The 15,286-nt window shown below is 44.0% G+C and overlaps 1 protein-coding gene across 10 annotated transcripts in view; it reads right to left on the reverse strand.

Moving 5' to 3' along the window:
• The window catches only part of SYN3 (synapsin III), a 566,272-nt gene that overhangs the window by 86,541 nt on the left and 464,445 nt on the right, over positions 1-15,286 (reverse strand). For all 10 annotated transcript variants that reach the window (XM_057301025.2, XM_034948980.3, XM_057301026.2 and 7 more), the window contains exon 7: positions 12,864-12,926. In XM_057301025.2, coding sequence (XP_057157008.1) covers positions 12,864-12,926 — 63 coding nt within the window. The remainder of the gene's footprint in view (positions 1-12,863; positions 12,927-15,286) is intronic.

The raw sequence follows: 15,286 nt of genomic DNA on the forward strand, positions 1-15,286 counted from the left end.
CTGTCCCAGGACTTTACTCTGCACTCTTTGACCAATCAATAATCCTGAACCTTGGCCCACTTCAAACCCCTTGAAATCTCTAGCTCCAACTCCCTGGAGGGGTGGATTTGAGGTTTCCTCCTGTTTTCTTGTTTGGCTGCCGTATGATTATTAAACTCTCTCTTTGCTGCAATCCCTGTTGCCTTGGTTTATTGACTTACTGTGCATCGGGCAAACAAACCCATTATGATGACATCATGATGCAATATCCACCTCAAAGGACTGCTGGGAGCCTCAAAAATTTACAAATTTGTGAATTGTATGTGACTGTCTGATGCCGGGGAGCAGCAAGGAGCTTTTGGTGATTGGAGTGCGGTAAATTATAATGTTCCCCACCCCACCGGGTGATGTGTGCCCCACTTCTGTCTGAGGGTCTCTTAAGGGGAAGAATTCTCTGGCCTTTGTTAGATGCAATGTCAGGACGGCTCAACAGACATCACCAGGAAAACAGAGAAAAGAAAAAAGGAAATCTTATTGCTTTTCAATGTCTGTCAGTTAAAAAAAAATGATATTCTTTGTTTTTCATGGAGGGGTCCTCTGCATCAGTGCTCATAAGAACAGACAATTTCTTTCTTCCAAATGAGTCTGTTCCTGGGCCTCTGTCCCTCTTGACAAAATGGGGCTTATAGATGGTGTACACTGTCTTTAAAACACAGTGCCAGAGGGTGGTATTCTTTCTTTCTTTTTGTTTAAATCATTCTTTTGAAATGAATGTTCTTGGTTTTGGCTTCAGGCCTGGTGTGAGATCAGTTGACCAAAACACAAGAGCAGTTCATATGCAAAAGGTCAGTGCTGGTCTCAAAGGTACTGACATGTTTCTTGGGTGGGGCCTTGTGAAATTCTTTATAAATAAACTCTCTAATTAAGTTGGCTCCTTGCCTTGTACTGGGAAGAGATGATTACACCAGGGTGTTCCTGAGGGTCCCTGGCAGCAAGCAGAACAGGGCTGTCAATCTCAGTCCAAATTCTGCTTCACCACTTACCTGTGACCTTGGGCAGAATGACTCTTGGCACCTCTATAAAACAGGGATCAGAAATACCTCTGAAATACCTCTGAAGGTTAGAGGAGATGCACAAGGCACTCATCGTGGTGTACGGGCACTTGGGAATTGTTGATAACCTCCTTCTCTTTCCTTATTCATCCATGTAATCTGCTCTGAGCTATCCCAGAGAAGCAGAGGCCCAGGGAAGTTAAGAAATTTGCTGAAGGTCACAATGCTGGCAAACAGTAGAGCCAAGCTCAGAACCCCAGCATCAGTTGGTTTTCCCCAGCGTCAGTCTAAGCCCAAAGCCCATACTCTCTTTTGCTTATCTCCCCATCTCCTATTTCTATGAAGCTTTAGACTTTCTAATGCACTTTTATTCACTAGCTCTCCCAAATGATTGGGTGAGGAAAATCATGAAATAAGGGAAAATTGCATTTACAGGTTTAAGTGACTGGCACTGGTGGTTACTGCTGGCCCCAGGGAGTGTGAGGCTAGCAGGATGACCCAGATTTCCCAAACCAGGCCAGGGCTCTTTCCAGTGAACCAAGGATGGTGTGAAGATGCAGGAGGTGGCAGAGGAAGATCTCAGGTAGAGGTCTTAGCTTTAAGTTCTTGTAAGAAAAATGACTTCATGATCTAGATGGTCCTGCCTTCAACAGGTGAACATTGGGTTACACAGAGGTGCAGGATGACTGTTTCAGTTAGCTCTGCTTACGCCTAGAATCACAGCATTTTAGCTTTCAAAGGCAGGAAGCAAATTTAAGGACTCTTTACAAGATGGGCATGTGTGTCTTTTATATGTATACACGTATATACACGTCACGTATATACACGTATATATATGTACATACGTATGCACACGTATATACGTACATACGTATGCACACGTATATATGTGTACATACGTATGCACACGTATATATGTGTACATACGTATGCACACGTATATATGTGTACATACGTATGCACACGTATATACGTACATACGTATGCACACGTATATATGTGTACATACGTATGCACACGTATATATGTGTACATACGTATGCACACGTATATATGTGTACATACGTATGCACACGTATATATGTATGTATATATGTATACGTATATATGTATGTATATATGTATACGTATATATGTATGTATATATGTATATGTGTATATGTATATATGTGTATATGTATATATGTATATATGTGTATATGTATACATGTATACGTGTATACGTATACATGTATACGTATATATGTATACGTGTATATGTATACACGTATACATGTATGTATATACATTCACACATATACACATACACACAAACACATGCACACACATGCAAATATACACATGCAGTTGATTCTCATTATTAATGCTAGTTATGCCTTATAAAGTTGCGGTGAACACTGAATAAGTGAATACTGACCCATTGCTCCTAGGAGAAATACAGAGTTAGGTTCCTTTAAGCTTCTGATCACAATATTTTCATCCAGTGATTAATATATAAACTTGTGTTATGCGTGTTTCTGCTGAAAGACATCTTAATATATATTGTTGATTCATTGACATTAAACTGAATGCCAATGGTACTATATAACTCATGCCTAAATGAAACTTATCTAACACATCTATTTTTTTCCATAAAGAATGTCACTTAGGAAGACTAGACAGCACTTCAGCACTACACTTCGAGGGCATTTTAAACAGTGAAATCATCAACAAAAAGCACAAAAATGCATAAGTGTGGCACCAAATAGACCGCAAGAAGGACACTTGTTTATGGTTTGAGAGCTGAAACCAGGAGACAGGGTGTTATCTTATTTGACTCAAATTTTTCACCACTCTGAGCAGGTCCGTGAATGGCCACAAAACTGCTGCGAGATTTGATTTTGGGGCTACAAAGGAATTTTCGCAAGTAGATGAATTGGCAAACATGGAGTCTGTGAATGATGAGGATGGACTGTGTATGTTGCACTTGTGGAGAGGACAACTTCATTGCAGAGGCTGTGTAAAGGGAGCACAGTGCCTAAAGTCTTCATTAAGGTGTAGGGGACTGATGTATCCCCTCCCGAGGTCCCACTGTGCTCAAGAGAAGCAGAGAATACGCCGGGCGTGGTGGCTCACGCCTGTAATCCCAGCACTTTGGGAGGCTGAGGCAGGTGGATCACAAGGTCAGGAGATTAAGACCATTCTGGCCAACATGGTGAAACCCCATCTCTACTAAAAATACAAAAATTAGCTGGGCATGGTGGCCTGCGTCTGTAGTCCCAGCTACTCAGGAGGCTGAGGCAGGAGAATCGCTTGAACCTGGGAGGCAGAGGTTGCAGTGAGCCGAGATCGCACCACTGCACTCCAGCCTGGGTGACAGAGCAAAGCTCTTATCTCAAAAAAAGAAAGAGAGAAGCAGAGAATAAAGGAGGCCAGTGGCCATCAAAAGGGAGTGGCGGGTGGGTGAGAGAGGACATAGGGAGGGAGGTGGGATTGAGAGGGAGGGCAGTGGGTGTTGGGGGGGAGGGTCCCTCACGGTTTAGCTGGGTCCCAGAACTCCCTCCCCCTGAACACCTCGTGGGTGGGTGCCTCTTCTCTGCTCACTTTTGGCTGGACTTCTGCTGATCTGTGAAACACAGAGAGACTCTCCTCTCTGGCTGTCTCCCAGTTGCGGGGAACCTTTTGATTTCTTAACTATTCCCCTGGGATCCATTCCTCTATTTGCTCATTTTCTAATACTCCCTCTTCATCACCGTGTTACTGGGCCACCGACTCCCACTCCAAAGGCCGACCATGCCCAGAAAGCTCATAAAGTGAGTCAGCCTAAGAGAAGGGATCCGAGTCCAGGTCACTTGGAGCTGATGACGGCAGCGAACCTGGCCAAGCCAGTGTGTGCAAGATGCTGGCGCTGCTGGAAACATCGCATGGAGGAGCGGCCCTCTCAACACCCGGAACAGACAGGGGTGTCTGCAGAGGTTTCCCAACCTGTCACTCCTTACTCTAGGGTCTTCTTAGAAGGACAACAAACCCTGTGCCTGCATGGCGGAGTGTTAGGATATCTGATACCATGTCACTCCCCTGAGCTCAGCCAGACTGCCTGAGGGTTGTGCCCCACTCCACCATTTACTGCTTGTGCCTCAGTTTCCTGATCTGTAAAACGGAAGTTCACTTGTGCCTCAGTTTCCTGATCTGTAAAACGGAAGTTCTAATAGTATCCACCTCATAGGGTTGTTATGAGGACTGCACTGCATATATACATATAGCACTGAGAACAGTGCCTGCACAGAGTAAGCTCTACAGAACACTGGCTTTTATTATTATGATTATTATTATTGCTCGTATTATTACTACTCTTCTCATCTCTAAAGAATGGAATGGGGCTGAACGATTTCAAAGGCCTTTCTTTCCCTTCCTGTTCTGTTACTGGAGATGCTCCCTTGCTGTGTGGCCTTGGGCAAGGCCCTTGTCCTCTCTGGGCCGCAAGTTCTTATCTTCTAAGTGAGGTGCTGGGAGTCAAGCCCTGAGAGCCTGAATCTATGAAATAAGGATAAGATGACTCCTAGAGTGGGGTTCATTTGTGACTGCAGCCTCTCCTGGGAATGCTGAATTTCCTTATTTTAAGAATTTACTCAGAATTTAATTCAATTCCTCTCCCCTTTTTGTCTATTGTAACTGCTTATTTCATCTTAGCTGAGATAAATGGTTAAGTAATCAACATAACAGGGTATATTTGTAGTGTGTTTTTAAAGCTCCCATTCACTGAACCAACCACCTTCCTAAGCCTGGATTAATTTATTCTATCATCATTACAACCCTGGGAGGGAGATTATTGTCCCTGTGTTAGAGATGAGGAAATTGAAGCACAGAGAAAAATTAAGCAACTTGCCCAAGGACACACAAACAGTAAATAGTAAATCCAGATTTAAACCAGGAACCTTGACTCCAGATTCTGTAAGCTTTACCCTGACACTATACCAGCGGTTGGCCTTGAACTTAATTTCTAATTCTACGATGGAAACGCTGAGGTGGGAGGCAGGTCTTTACTCCAGACCAGACTGATGACTGGCTGAACCAGGGAAGAGGCAAAAGCACCTCTCCATAAGACATGCTCACCAGTACATGCCAGTTTACCCTTGCCAGTAACTCAGAAGTTACTGCCTCTTTCCATGGCATTGACAGATCCACCCCTTTTCTAGAAATTTCTGAATAACCCGCCTCTTAATTTGCATGTAATTAAAATGGGTATAAATATGACTGAAACACTGCCCTGAGCTCCTATTCTCAACACACTGCCTGTGGGGTAGCCCTGCTCTGCAGGAGGAGTCACGGAGCTGTAACACTGCTGACTCAATAAAGCTGTTTTCTCCTACCACTGGTTTGCTCTCTTGCTCTTGAATTCTTTCCTGAACAAAGCCAAGAACCTTCCCAGGCTAAGTCCCAGTTGTGGGGCTTGCCTGCTCTGCATCAACATGATATTGAGCAATTCCTTCCAATGGACTGCTCATAACATTGGTTAATACCACAGAATCTCATCACTGGAGGATAATGTAAGGGTCACCTCCATGGTGTCTTAATTGGGCTGGTCAGGCGACTAGTGAGAAGCTGAAGGAAGTTATGGACCCCTTTCCCCCAAAATGCTCATGTGACATCCACACATAAACACACATGCAAGTTTGTCTCTATTTCAGGGGGTGCAAACATCTCAGGCTAAGAACCTCACATAATACTTAATCTCTTGAAACTCTCAATAAGTTTCCTAACTCTCTCATCTTTGCTCCAACTGTCCAGTGATGAGAACCTCTTACCTAAAGGGGCAGTCCAGTAAGATGTGCCTCTGATTGTTAGAAAGTTGCTCTTTCCACAGGACTGATAACACTGATTGGGTCCCAACTATGCCCACTAGATGTTATGTAGAATCGGTCTAATCTATCTTCCCATGATAATCCTCCATGTTTCTGAAGATGTTGTTGGTCACACTCTCTCTAGTTCTTCTGGGGTATATGCCTCATCCATCCACTACTTGGTTCATTCTTCCATACATTAATTTGTCACTATCCCTTTCAAACACCCAAAATTGGTGCAGCCCAGAACACCAGAATCTTCTGGCTGTGGACTGGCTAACTAGGTGCAGGGCTCTTGTTTTTGTTCTGGGTATCATCTTTCCATTCATATATCCTAAGAGTGAATTACATTTTTAAAATCTTATTTTGAAATATAGCACAACTATGAAGAAGGGCAAAAACAAAAAACAACAATTCAATGAACTATCACAAAGCAAATACCCACATAACCACCCCCTAAATCAAGAACTAGAACTTTGCCCACTTCTGCCTCATCTCCATGACTATCCCTTCCATCCTCTCTGAAGATAACTTCTATTCTGACTTTTATGGTGATAATCTCTTGCTTTTCTTAGAAGTTCTATCACCTAAATATGTATATGAGTTAATGCTATAGTTAAGTTTTCCTGGTTTTTAAATTTTATGTAAATGGAACTATAGAAATAGGCAATCTTTTGTTTCTGACTTATTTCACTAAATGGTGTGTTTGTGAGATTCATTCAAGTTGCTATATGTAGTTGTAGTTCATTAATTTTTATTGCTGAAAATATTCCATTTATATGAATATACTACAATTGATTTATCTATTCTATTAAATGGACATATGAATTTCCAGCAATTATAAACAAATCTAGCATAATCATGTGCTTTGGTCACACATGCATGTATTTAGGTCAGGTATACCTAAAATAACTCCTGTGTGATCAGCTTAGTAGACAATATCAAGCTATATTCTGAAGTGGTTGTACAAATTTATGCTTTTACAAAAAATATGTACTTTCTGTGTGTCTGTTCCAACTGTTCCATGTTCTCACCAACACTTAGCATTATTAATCTTTTTAATTTTGGCTATTCTCATGGCTATAAAGTAGCAACTCATTGTGGTTTCAATTTGCATTTCCCTGATGACTAATAAAGTTGAGCCTATTTTCATCTATTTATTTGGCATTTGTTGATTAGAGCTTTTGGCAACCCAGTCCTCATCTGAGTCATACTAAACTTGTAGCCAAGTGAAATAAATTATGTGACTTATGATGCTATTTAATCATATCTCCCCTACTGACTTAGGTTGGATTTTGGGTGCCCAGAGCAGGTCTGAACATTCTTAATAATGACGGGCCATATTTCTGGTGTGCCCACTTGTTTCAGGCACTGAGCTATGTGCTTGACATATATAATGTCTCTTAATCCTCACAACCAGCTTACGAAGCTCATACAATTATTACTATGTTCATTTTACATGAGAAGAAACTAAAGTGGAGGAGGCAACTTATCTAAGGTCTCACAACTATTAGGTGGTGTGACCTAGATTCAAATAAACACCCTTAGCCACCATAATAACAATCTGCTTCCAAAGACGAAGACATATGGCTGCATTTAAAAAAAAAAACCTGAAAAATTGCTAAAAACTGAATAATAAGGCAAACATGTCTTTGTCAAAAGGAGAAAATAGTTCCAAAGTATGACAAAGCATTAATGGTTTTCGAATGTGAGATGTTCTTACAAATTAATAAAAGGACAACCATCTCAATAGAAAATGGCAAAAGTTTTCTGGGGTTAGATAAATCTGGGAATTTCTACTTACTTTTCCATTCTTGTACCCCAACAATGTATATGACCAAATTTATGACTCTAAGAAGTTCTGCGCTAAAAGCTTACTTTAATGCAGAGTTTTCCAAACCTATACGACAAAAATAGATTTTGGCATCCTGAGTAATTACAATTCTTCAGAACATGCTTTGAAACATGTTGAACTCTATTATCACCACGGCTTCCTCTGGTTTCTAGTCTGGTAAAATCTCCAAAAAAGGAAATGAAGTTAGTTTTGTGCAACATTTCTCAACCTTGATACTCCAGTAGTCCCTTCTTATCTGTGGTTTCGGTTACCCACGGTCAACTGCGGTCCAAATACATTAAATGGAAAATTCCAGAAATAAACAATTCCTAGGTTTTAAAGTGCACACCATCCTGAGTAGTGTGATGAAATCTTGCACCACCCAGCTCCATTCTGCCCAGGACATGAATCATCACTGCGTCCAGCACGTCCATGCTGTATATGCCACCCACCCGTTAGCCACTTAGCAGCCATCTCAGTTACTGGATCCATTATCACGGAATGTTCAAGTAACTGTTATTCTACTTCATAGTGGCCCCCAAAGTTCAAGGGCACTGTGCCTAATTTATAAATTAAACTTTATCATAGGTATGTAGAGGAATAATGATTCAGAACTATCAGTGGTTTCAGGAATCCACTGGGGGTCTTGGAATGTATCCCCAGCAGATAAGTGGGATCGACTGTATTGACATTTTGGGGCAGTACAATTCTTTGTCGTGGGAAGCTGTCTTATGTGCTGTGGATGTTCAGCAGCATCCCTGGCTTCTACCTGGTAGATATCACTACTACCCCCTCACCGTCCCCAAGTTATAACAAATAAAATTGCCTCCAGACACATCCAAATGCCTCCTGCCCGGGGGCAGATCATTTTCCTCCCAACCACTTGTCTAACCTGACTGACTTCTAAGGAACTTATGGTATCCCCATGAATATGGACCACTGTCTAAGCACTCCCAAAATGGCACAGAGTTTCACCATATTTTGATTTCTGTTTCTCATGATGTCCACTATTTTTTTGTTTTAATACAAGGGGGTAATTGTTCCATCTCTTGTCTTTTAGTCTTTTTTATTTTTTAGGATTTCTTAAATCTCCAGGCACACCCAATCACATGCAGTTCCCCTGATGCCAGGTTTCCTCTTACTAGTTGAATTTTCTCCTTTCCTGGGCATGCTCTTAATCACCAGTGCCAACAAAGGCCATGCACTTGTCTTTCTAAATCAAGCCTCAATTCTCCTAGGATGACTTTTCCAACTAGGTAGAATTAAGTTCTTTTCTCTAAGCCTCATACCCTCTGCACAGCCTTCTACCAGGCCCCCAACAACACATTATGCATATTTACGCGACTATCTCTCCAATTCCTTGAGGACAGGGATTGGGTCCTACTGATTTTCCAATTCTCAGCATAGAGTAGGCACCACAAGTATAAAAGAACAAAGGAGTGAAGTATAATTTGGGATAGGCCAGCAATTGCATCCATGGGGGACTGGGTAGATTTCAAGCAACACTGAGCTCATTGACAGCCTCCTTACCAGCTTTCTTCTAGGAACGTTCTCTTTGCTTGTCTCCAGGAGGACAATCTTCACTCCCAAGAGAAGGTAAACGTACCACAGGTACCAGCTTTGTTTTTCTCTCTCTCAGCTATGAATATGACATCCTTTGCTTCATCAACTTGGTCCAGACTGTTACTGCAAGTTTTCTCATTCCAAACATAAGGAGAAAAGTCCTTTTCCCTTGGTCTCAGCATTTTCGCAAACCTCAGTTTATTCTGGTCTGTGTCATTTTTTTTTTTTTAATCCTTGGAGTGCACCCTCCTTTCCAAGTTTTGGGAGGCCCTTCTGGACCTGAGTTTCTCATCTCTTTATTTCCTTCTTTTTATGTCCTGTTGGGGATTATTTTAAGCTTTAAGCACAGAGTTTAATTCTTGGGAATGCTTTGACTTTACCAGAGCTGTCCAAGATAGTGGAAATGGGTGGAGAGAAAGATACAGGTCAGAGAAACATTAACAAGGGGCAATTGACAAGACTTGGAGACCATTTGGACATGGAGGAGCGGGAGATGACTCCCAGGTTTCTGTTTTGAGGCAACTGAATGACTGGTGGTTCCTGCTGCAGAGATGGAGGTCACAGGAGGAAGCGGAGGAGGAGGAGAAGGAGGGAGGTGAGGGTGTCTGGGAAGATGCTGAGCCTGGTCTGGGATGTTTAGGCTCTGAAGTTTCCATGGGAGACAAAGTAGAGATGTAGAGGACATAACTGGATATAAGAGCCTGATGCTCTGGGAAGGAAAAAGGTGACTCGGGAGTCTGTTGGCATGCAGATGGCAGCTGAAGCTGAGGTAGTTGACAAGAGTGCTCAGGGATCGTGTGCAGATGGAATAGCCACGGTTAGGGATGATGCAGGAAGAAAAGTTCTTGAAGGAGAACAAGAAGGAGTGGCAAGAGACAGAGAGGAGGAAAGCCAGGAGAGAAGCATGCACCAGAGGCCACTATAAGGAGAGTTTGGGACAGAAGGATGGCCAGCCACTGTAAATGATAGAGAGACGTGGATTCCAATAAGGACAGAAAAGTGCCTGCTGAATTAGCAACAGAGGATCATTGGAGACCACTGAGAGGACAGCTTTAGTGGAGTGGAGGGGGCTGGAGCCATATGCAGGGATGGAAGAGGCAGTGGGAGACAAGGGAATTGAGGGGCAGACATAGGATGATGGTTAAAGAGGGGTTCGTTCATTCATCCACCCAAGCAAGAAGTGGGGCAGGGGGCCTCCTGTGTACCGGGTGCCACTCAGGACTCTGGGATACAGCAGTGGAAAACCAGGCAGAACTTCCTGCCCTCAAGGTGTGTACTTTCTAGAGAGATATATTCTGAAGGGAGGACTCTTTTTAAAAGATAGTTATTAGAATTATCATTTGACTGATGAGGAAACCAAGAGAAGTTAGATGGTAACTCACCCAAGTTTATGAAGATGTCCAAGCTATGGGTCATGCCCTGATCTGCCTGACCCATTCCTTTTGTTTTGATTTTTCTTTTCTTTTTTTTTTGACTGAATTTCACTCTTGTTGCCCAGGCTGGAGTGCAATGGCATGATCTCGGCTAACCGCAACCTCCACTTCCCAGGTTCCAGCGATTCTCCTGCCGCAGCTTTCCAAGTAGCTGGAATTACAGGCATGCGCAACCATGCCTGGCTAATTTTTGTATTTTTAGTAGAGACGGGGTTTCTCCAGGTTGGTCAGGCTGGTCTCTAACTCCCAAACCCAGGTGATCCACCCTCTTTGGCCTCCCAAAGTTCTGGGATTATAGGCGTGAGCCACCACGCCCAGCTGACCCATTCCTTTTTAGGCTGCCTGAAGGGAATGGAGTTTAGCCATACAGAAGGTATAACAGGGTGGGGAAAACTATAGATGTGAGGTGAAGAATTGTTCACGTCTGGGTGGGCCTACTCAAAGAAAAGTGTTTGCTTGGCCTCACATTGTTTAACTCCAGCTGTACTTTATGTTGGGCATTGTGTCTGGGCTCAAGTCCCCTCCAATGTGAGTGGCAGGTACTGAGATCCACATGTTCCCACTTGTTTCTGAGCCAGAGGTTTGAGAGGCAAACTGTGGGAGACCCCCAGTGCCCCCTTTCCTGTGGGACTCTGATGCACATGGTTTGACTGGTGCTAAACTATCTCTACATCCCATTGCTGAGGCCAAGTACACTGATCCAAGCAAGGTTCCATGTGATTAGATACAGAGGTGCTGGACAAAAAGAGGGTCTTTATCCTTTGGGGATGGTGAGCTTAGGGACCAGGTTGGGTGGCTCACAGCCATTTTGACTGTCTGAAGAAAATGCCAAGTAGAGATGAACAGAGCCAAGAGATAAAGAGGGAGATCAAGCTCTATTTCATTTGAACTCCTGGATCCAGCTCTGCTGGAATCTATCAAGAACTATCTCAGACATCCTAATATCTTGAACATTTTGACACTTGCAACTGAAGGAGTCTGACCAATATAGTTTGTCAGGATGTTATTTGTGACTGTGTGAGATATATTATATTATTGACTTTTGCAGTTAACTGACTCCGGGGGCTTCTTCCATGAAGCCAGATGTGTTTGCCATTTTCTAGGTGTCAGCAGCCCTACAGTGATTGATATGGTTTGCATTTGGGTCCCCACCCAAATCTCATGTCAAACTGTAATCCCCCATGTTGGAAGAGGGGTCTGGTGGGAGGTGACTGGATCATGGGGGCAGATTTTCTCCTTGCTGTTCTTGTAATAGTGAGTGAGTTCTCACGAGATCTGGTTGTTTAAAAGTGTGTAGCACTTTGGCCAGGTGTGGTGGCTCACGCCTATAATCCCAACACTGTGGGAGGCCATGACGGGTGGATCACTTGAGGTCAGGAGTTTGAGACCAGCCTGGCCAACATGGTGAAACCCAGTCTTTATTAAAAATACAAAAATTAGCCAGGTATTGTGGCACACACCTGTAGTCCCACCTACTTGGGAGGCTGAGGCATGAGAATCACTTTAACCTGGGAGGTGGAGGTTGTAGTGAGCCGAGATCACGCTACTGCACTCCAGCCTGGGTGACAGAGCGAGGCTCTATCTCAAAAACAAAATAAAGTGTGTAGCACCTCCCCTTTCTCTCTCTTCCTCCTGCTCCAGGCATGTAAGACAGGCCTGCTTCCCTTTCGCCTTCTGACACAGTTGTAAGTTTCCTGAGGCCTCTCCAGCCATGCTTCCCATACAGCCTGTGGAGCCACAGCCATTAAACCTCTTTTCTTTAAAATTACCCAGTTTCAGGTATTTCTTTATAGCAGCGTGAGAATGGACTAATAAAGAGATGAGTAAGACATGGGCTTACAACATGGCTGTGGAGATGATGACAGCAACCCCTTACAAAATAATTACGCTCAATAAAATGCTCTACATCTCTTTCTCTTCAGTCGCAATCATAGAGAATGATTAGTTAGCAATTCCAGGTAGGATTTGGCAAGGATGGACTGAACTGGAGAGATGTTCTGTGCACCAGGAGCTCTGAGGAAGGTGGGCTGGGAGGGGAAGGAGATGTACTATGGATTCTTTCTAACACTCTGTTCTGGGTGCCTGTGCTAAGGGGTTGATGGGTGACAGAGGGAGAGAGGAACAGGTAGTCTGGGGAATCTCTGGGTGTGTCCACTGTGAGTGGAAGGGCTGTTTCTCATACCTTTCCCATTCCAGCGTGGGCATGTCCCAGCTTGACTACCACCGGGAAGTGTGGGGCTGTCACCTGAAAGAGACAAGAAGAAGTCACTCTTAACATCTCAGAGCATTGCCGCCAAGGCTCTGGGTGCTGCTTGTTCCATAGAAAGATCCATTCACTTGATATGGTCGGGAATCCCCACAAGAATGCTTTGACAGATGGTCACCCAGCCATGGCCCAAACACCCTCAATGTCAGTGCTTTTGGCTTCCAAAGGAAGCTCTGAGCTCTTAAGACCAGCTTGTCTGGGGCACCCATCAATCTGCAGAGACAATGGAGTGGGACAAACCAACTGGTTTCCAATCTTGGCTTTACCGCTGTGCAACTTCAGGCAGGTCATTGCATTGACCCACGCCTCAGTTTCTTCATTTGTCAAATGAAGATGATAATAATAGTATCCCATGGGGTTGCTGTGAGGATTGAGTTATTACATGTGTGGCACTCAGTGAATGGAAGCTTAATTATTCCTGGCACACTCCTGTCTTACATTATTCTCTCTCTCTTTTTTTTTTTTTTTGAGATGAGTCTTGCTCTCGTTGCCCAGGCTGGAGTGCAATGGCGCGATCTCAGCTCACTGCAACCTTTGCCTCCAGGGTTCGAGTGATTCTCCTGCCTCAGCCTCCCAAGTAGCTGGGATTACAGGTGCCTGCCACCATGCCTGGCTAATTTTTGTATTTCTAGTAGAGATGGGGTTTCACCATGTTGGCCAGGCTGGTCTTGAACTCCTGACCTCAGGGGATCCACCTGTCTCTGCCTCCTGAAGTGCTGGGGTTACAGGTGTGAGCCACCGCGCCCGGCCCATCATTCTTTCAAATAACACTTCAACCACCTGAAAACTTTCATTACTTCCCTTAAGCCTCCCCAGGCCACCATACGAGGCTGCTTAATAATAGTGGCCGTGTCTGCCTCTGGCACAAGCGTTTATCGACTGTACCACATAGGCTCCGTGCTGAGCGACTGCTCTGCATCACCTCCCTTAGGAAGCCACATTTGAGGACAGCAGCCTTGCTGGGTTGGTTCCCTGCTGCACCCCCAGCTCCTAGAACACGGCCTGATCCAGGCAAGGTGCTCAATACTGAATCTGTCCTTCAGTCAGACCTCTCAGCAAGACCTAGGAGGCATGCATGCTTCTCCCTCTGACACAAGTGAGACAGTTGGGCTGGAAAGATTGTATACTTCCCCACACACACCATCACTTAACCAGGGAGCTAGGAAGCCAGGACTCAGGCCTGAGCTTTGCTTTCCCCCTTTCATGCTGTTCATGCGTTTTTTGAGAGTGTTTTCTTGATTTCTAGAAGTACATTTTGCATTGCTTGAGGGCAAAGGTTATCCCTCCTAGTTATGTACTAATAACATAACTTCCTTCCATGTGGACCATTCCCAACTGGGGGCCATCCTGACCCCTTCTCCTCGGCTGTCCATGGACAGCACTGTCTGTCCTCTTACACTGTGGGCACCGAAGGAACCCAGCCTTGCCCTCTTGATGTCTCTTGCCTGGTCTGTCCTGTAGTAGCTGCTGAGCCTCTGCAGAAGGCCGCCTGCGCATCACAAAGCCATTCTGTGGCCCTCATCTCATTTTACCCCCACACTGGCCTTAGAAGGCAACCAGGGAAAGTATTTTAATCACCATTTTACAGATAAGAAAATCGAGACTCGAGTTGCTGGGAAGGGGTGGAGCTGGGACTTGAACTTGGGTCTGTCAGACTCCCAGCTTGAGTTGAACAGTTCCCTTTTAGTCTAGCACAAGAGTGGCCTGCAGTAGACTTTAAATAATTTTTTTTTGAGACAGAGTCTCACTCTGTCGCTCAGGCTGAAGTGCAGTGGCACGATCTTGGCCCACTGCAATCTCTGCCTCCTGGGTTCAAGCGATTCTCCTGCCTCAGCCTCCCAGACAGCAGGAATTACAGGCATGTGCCACCATGCCTGGCTAATTTTTGTATTTTTAGTAGAGACGGGGTTTTGCCATGTTGGTCAGGCTGATTTTGAACTCCTGACCTCAGGTGATCCGCCTGCCTCAGCCTCCCAAAGTGCTAGGATTCCAGCCCCGGAAACCACTGCACCCAGGCATAATTTTTTTTTCTTGATTTCAGGCTAAAATTTACCATATCCTGGTGTCTATGGTGAATACATACATGTTAAAAAAACAGCAACATTTGATTTTGATTCCAAAAGCAATAAGTACTCACTATAAAAACTTTGCGAAATATGATGAGATTAATTGAAAGAACCTCATCAATTACCTTATTGATTGATATATATATCAATTACCTTAAGTATAAAGAAGTCAATAAAAATCATCCTCAGACTGCTAACCGTTTTGGTTTATTATCTGCTGCTCTTTTAAAAAAATCTATATTGAGGTTTTCTCTTGATTTGTTCTGTTTTTAC

Source organism: Pan paniscus, chromosome 23 (assembly GCF_029289425.2).
Source record: "Pan paniscus chromosome 23, NHGRI_mPanPan1-v2.0_pri, whole genome shotgun sequence".
In the NCBI taxonomy this organism is placed as follows: Eukaryota; Metazoa; Chordata; class Mammalia; order Primates; family Hominidae; genus Pan; species Pan paniscus.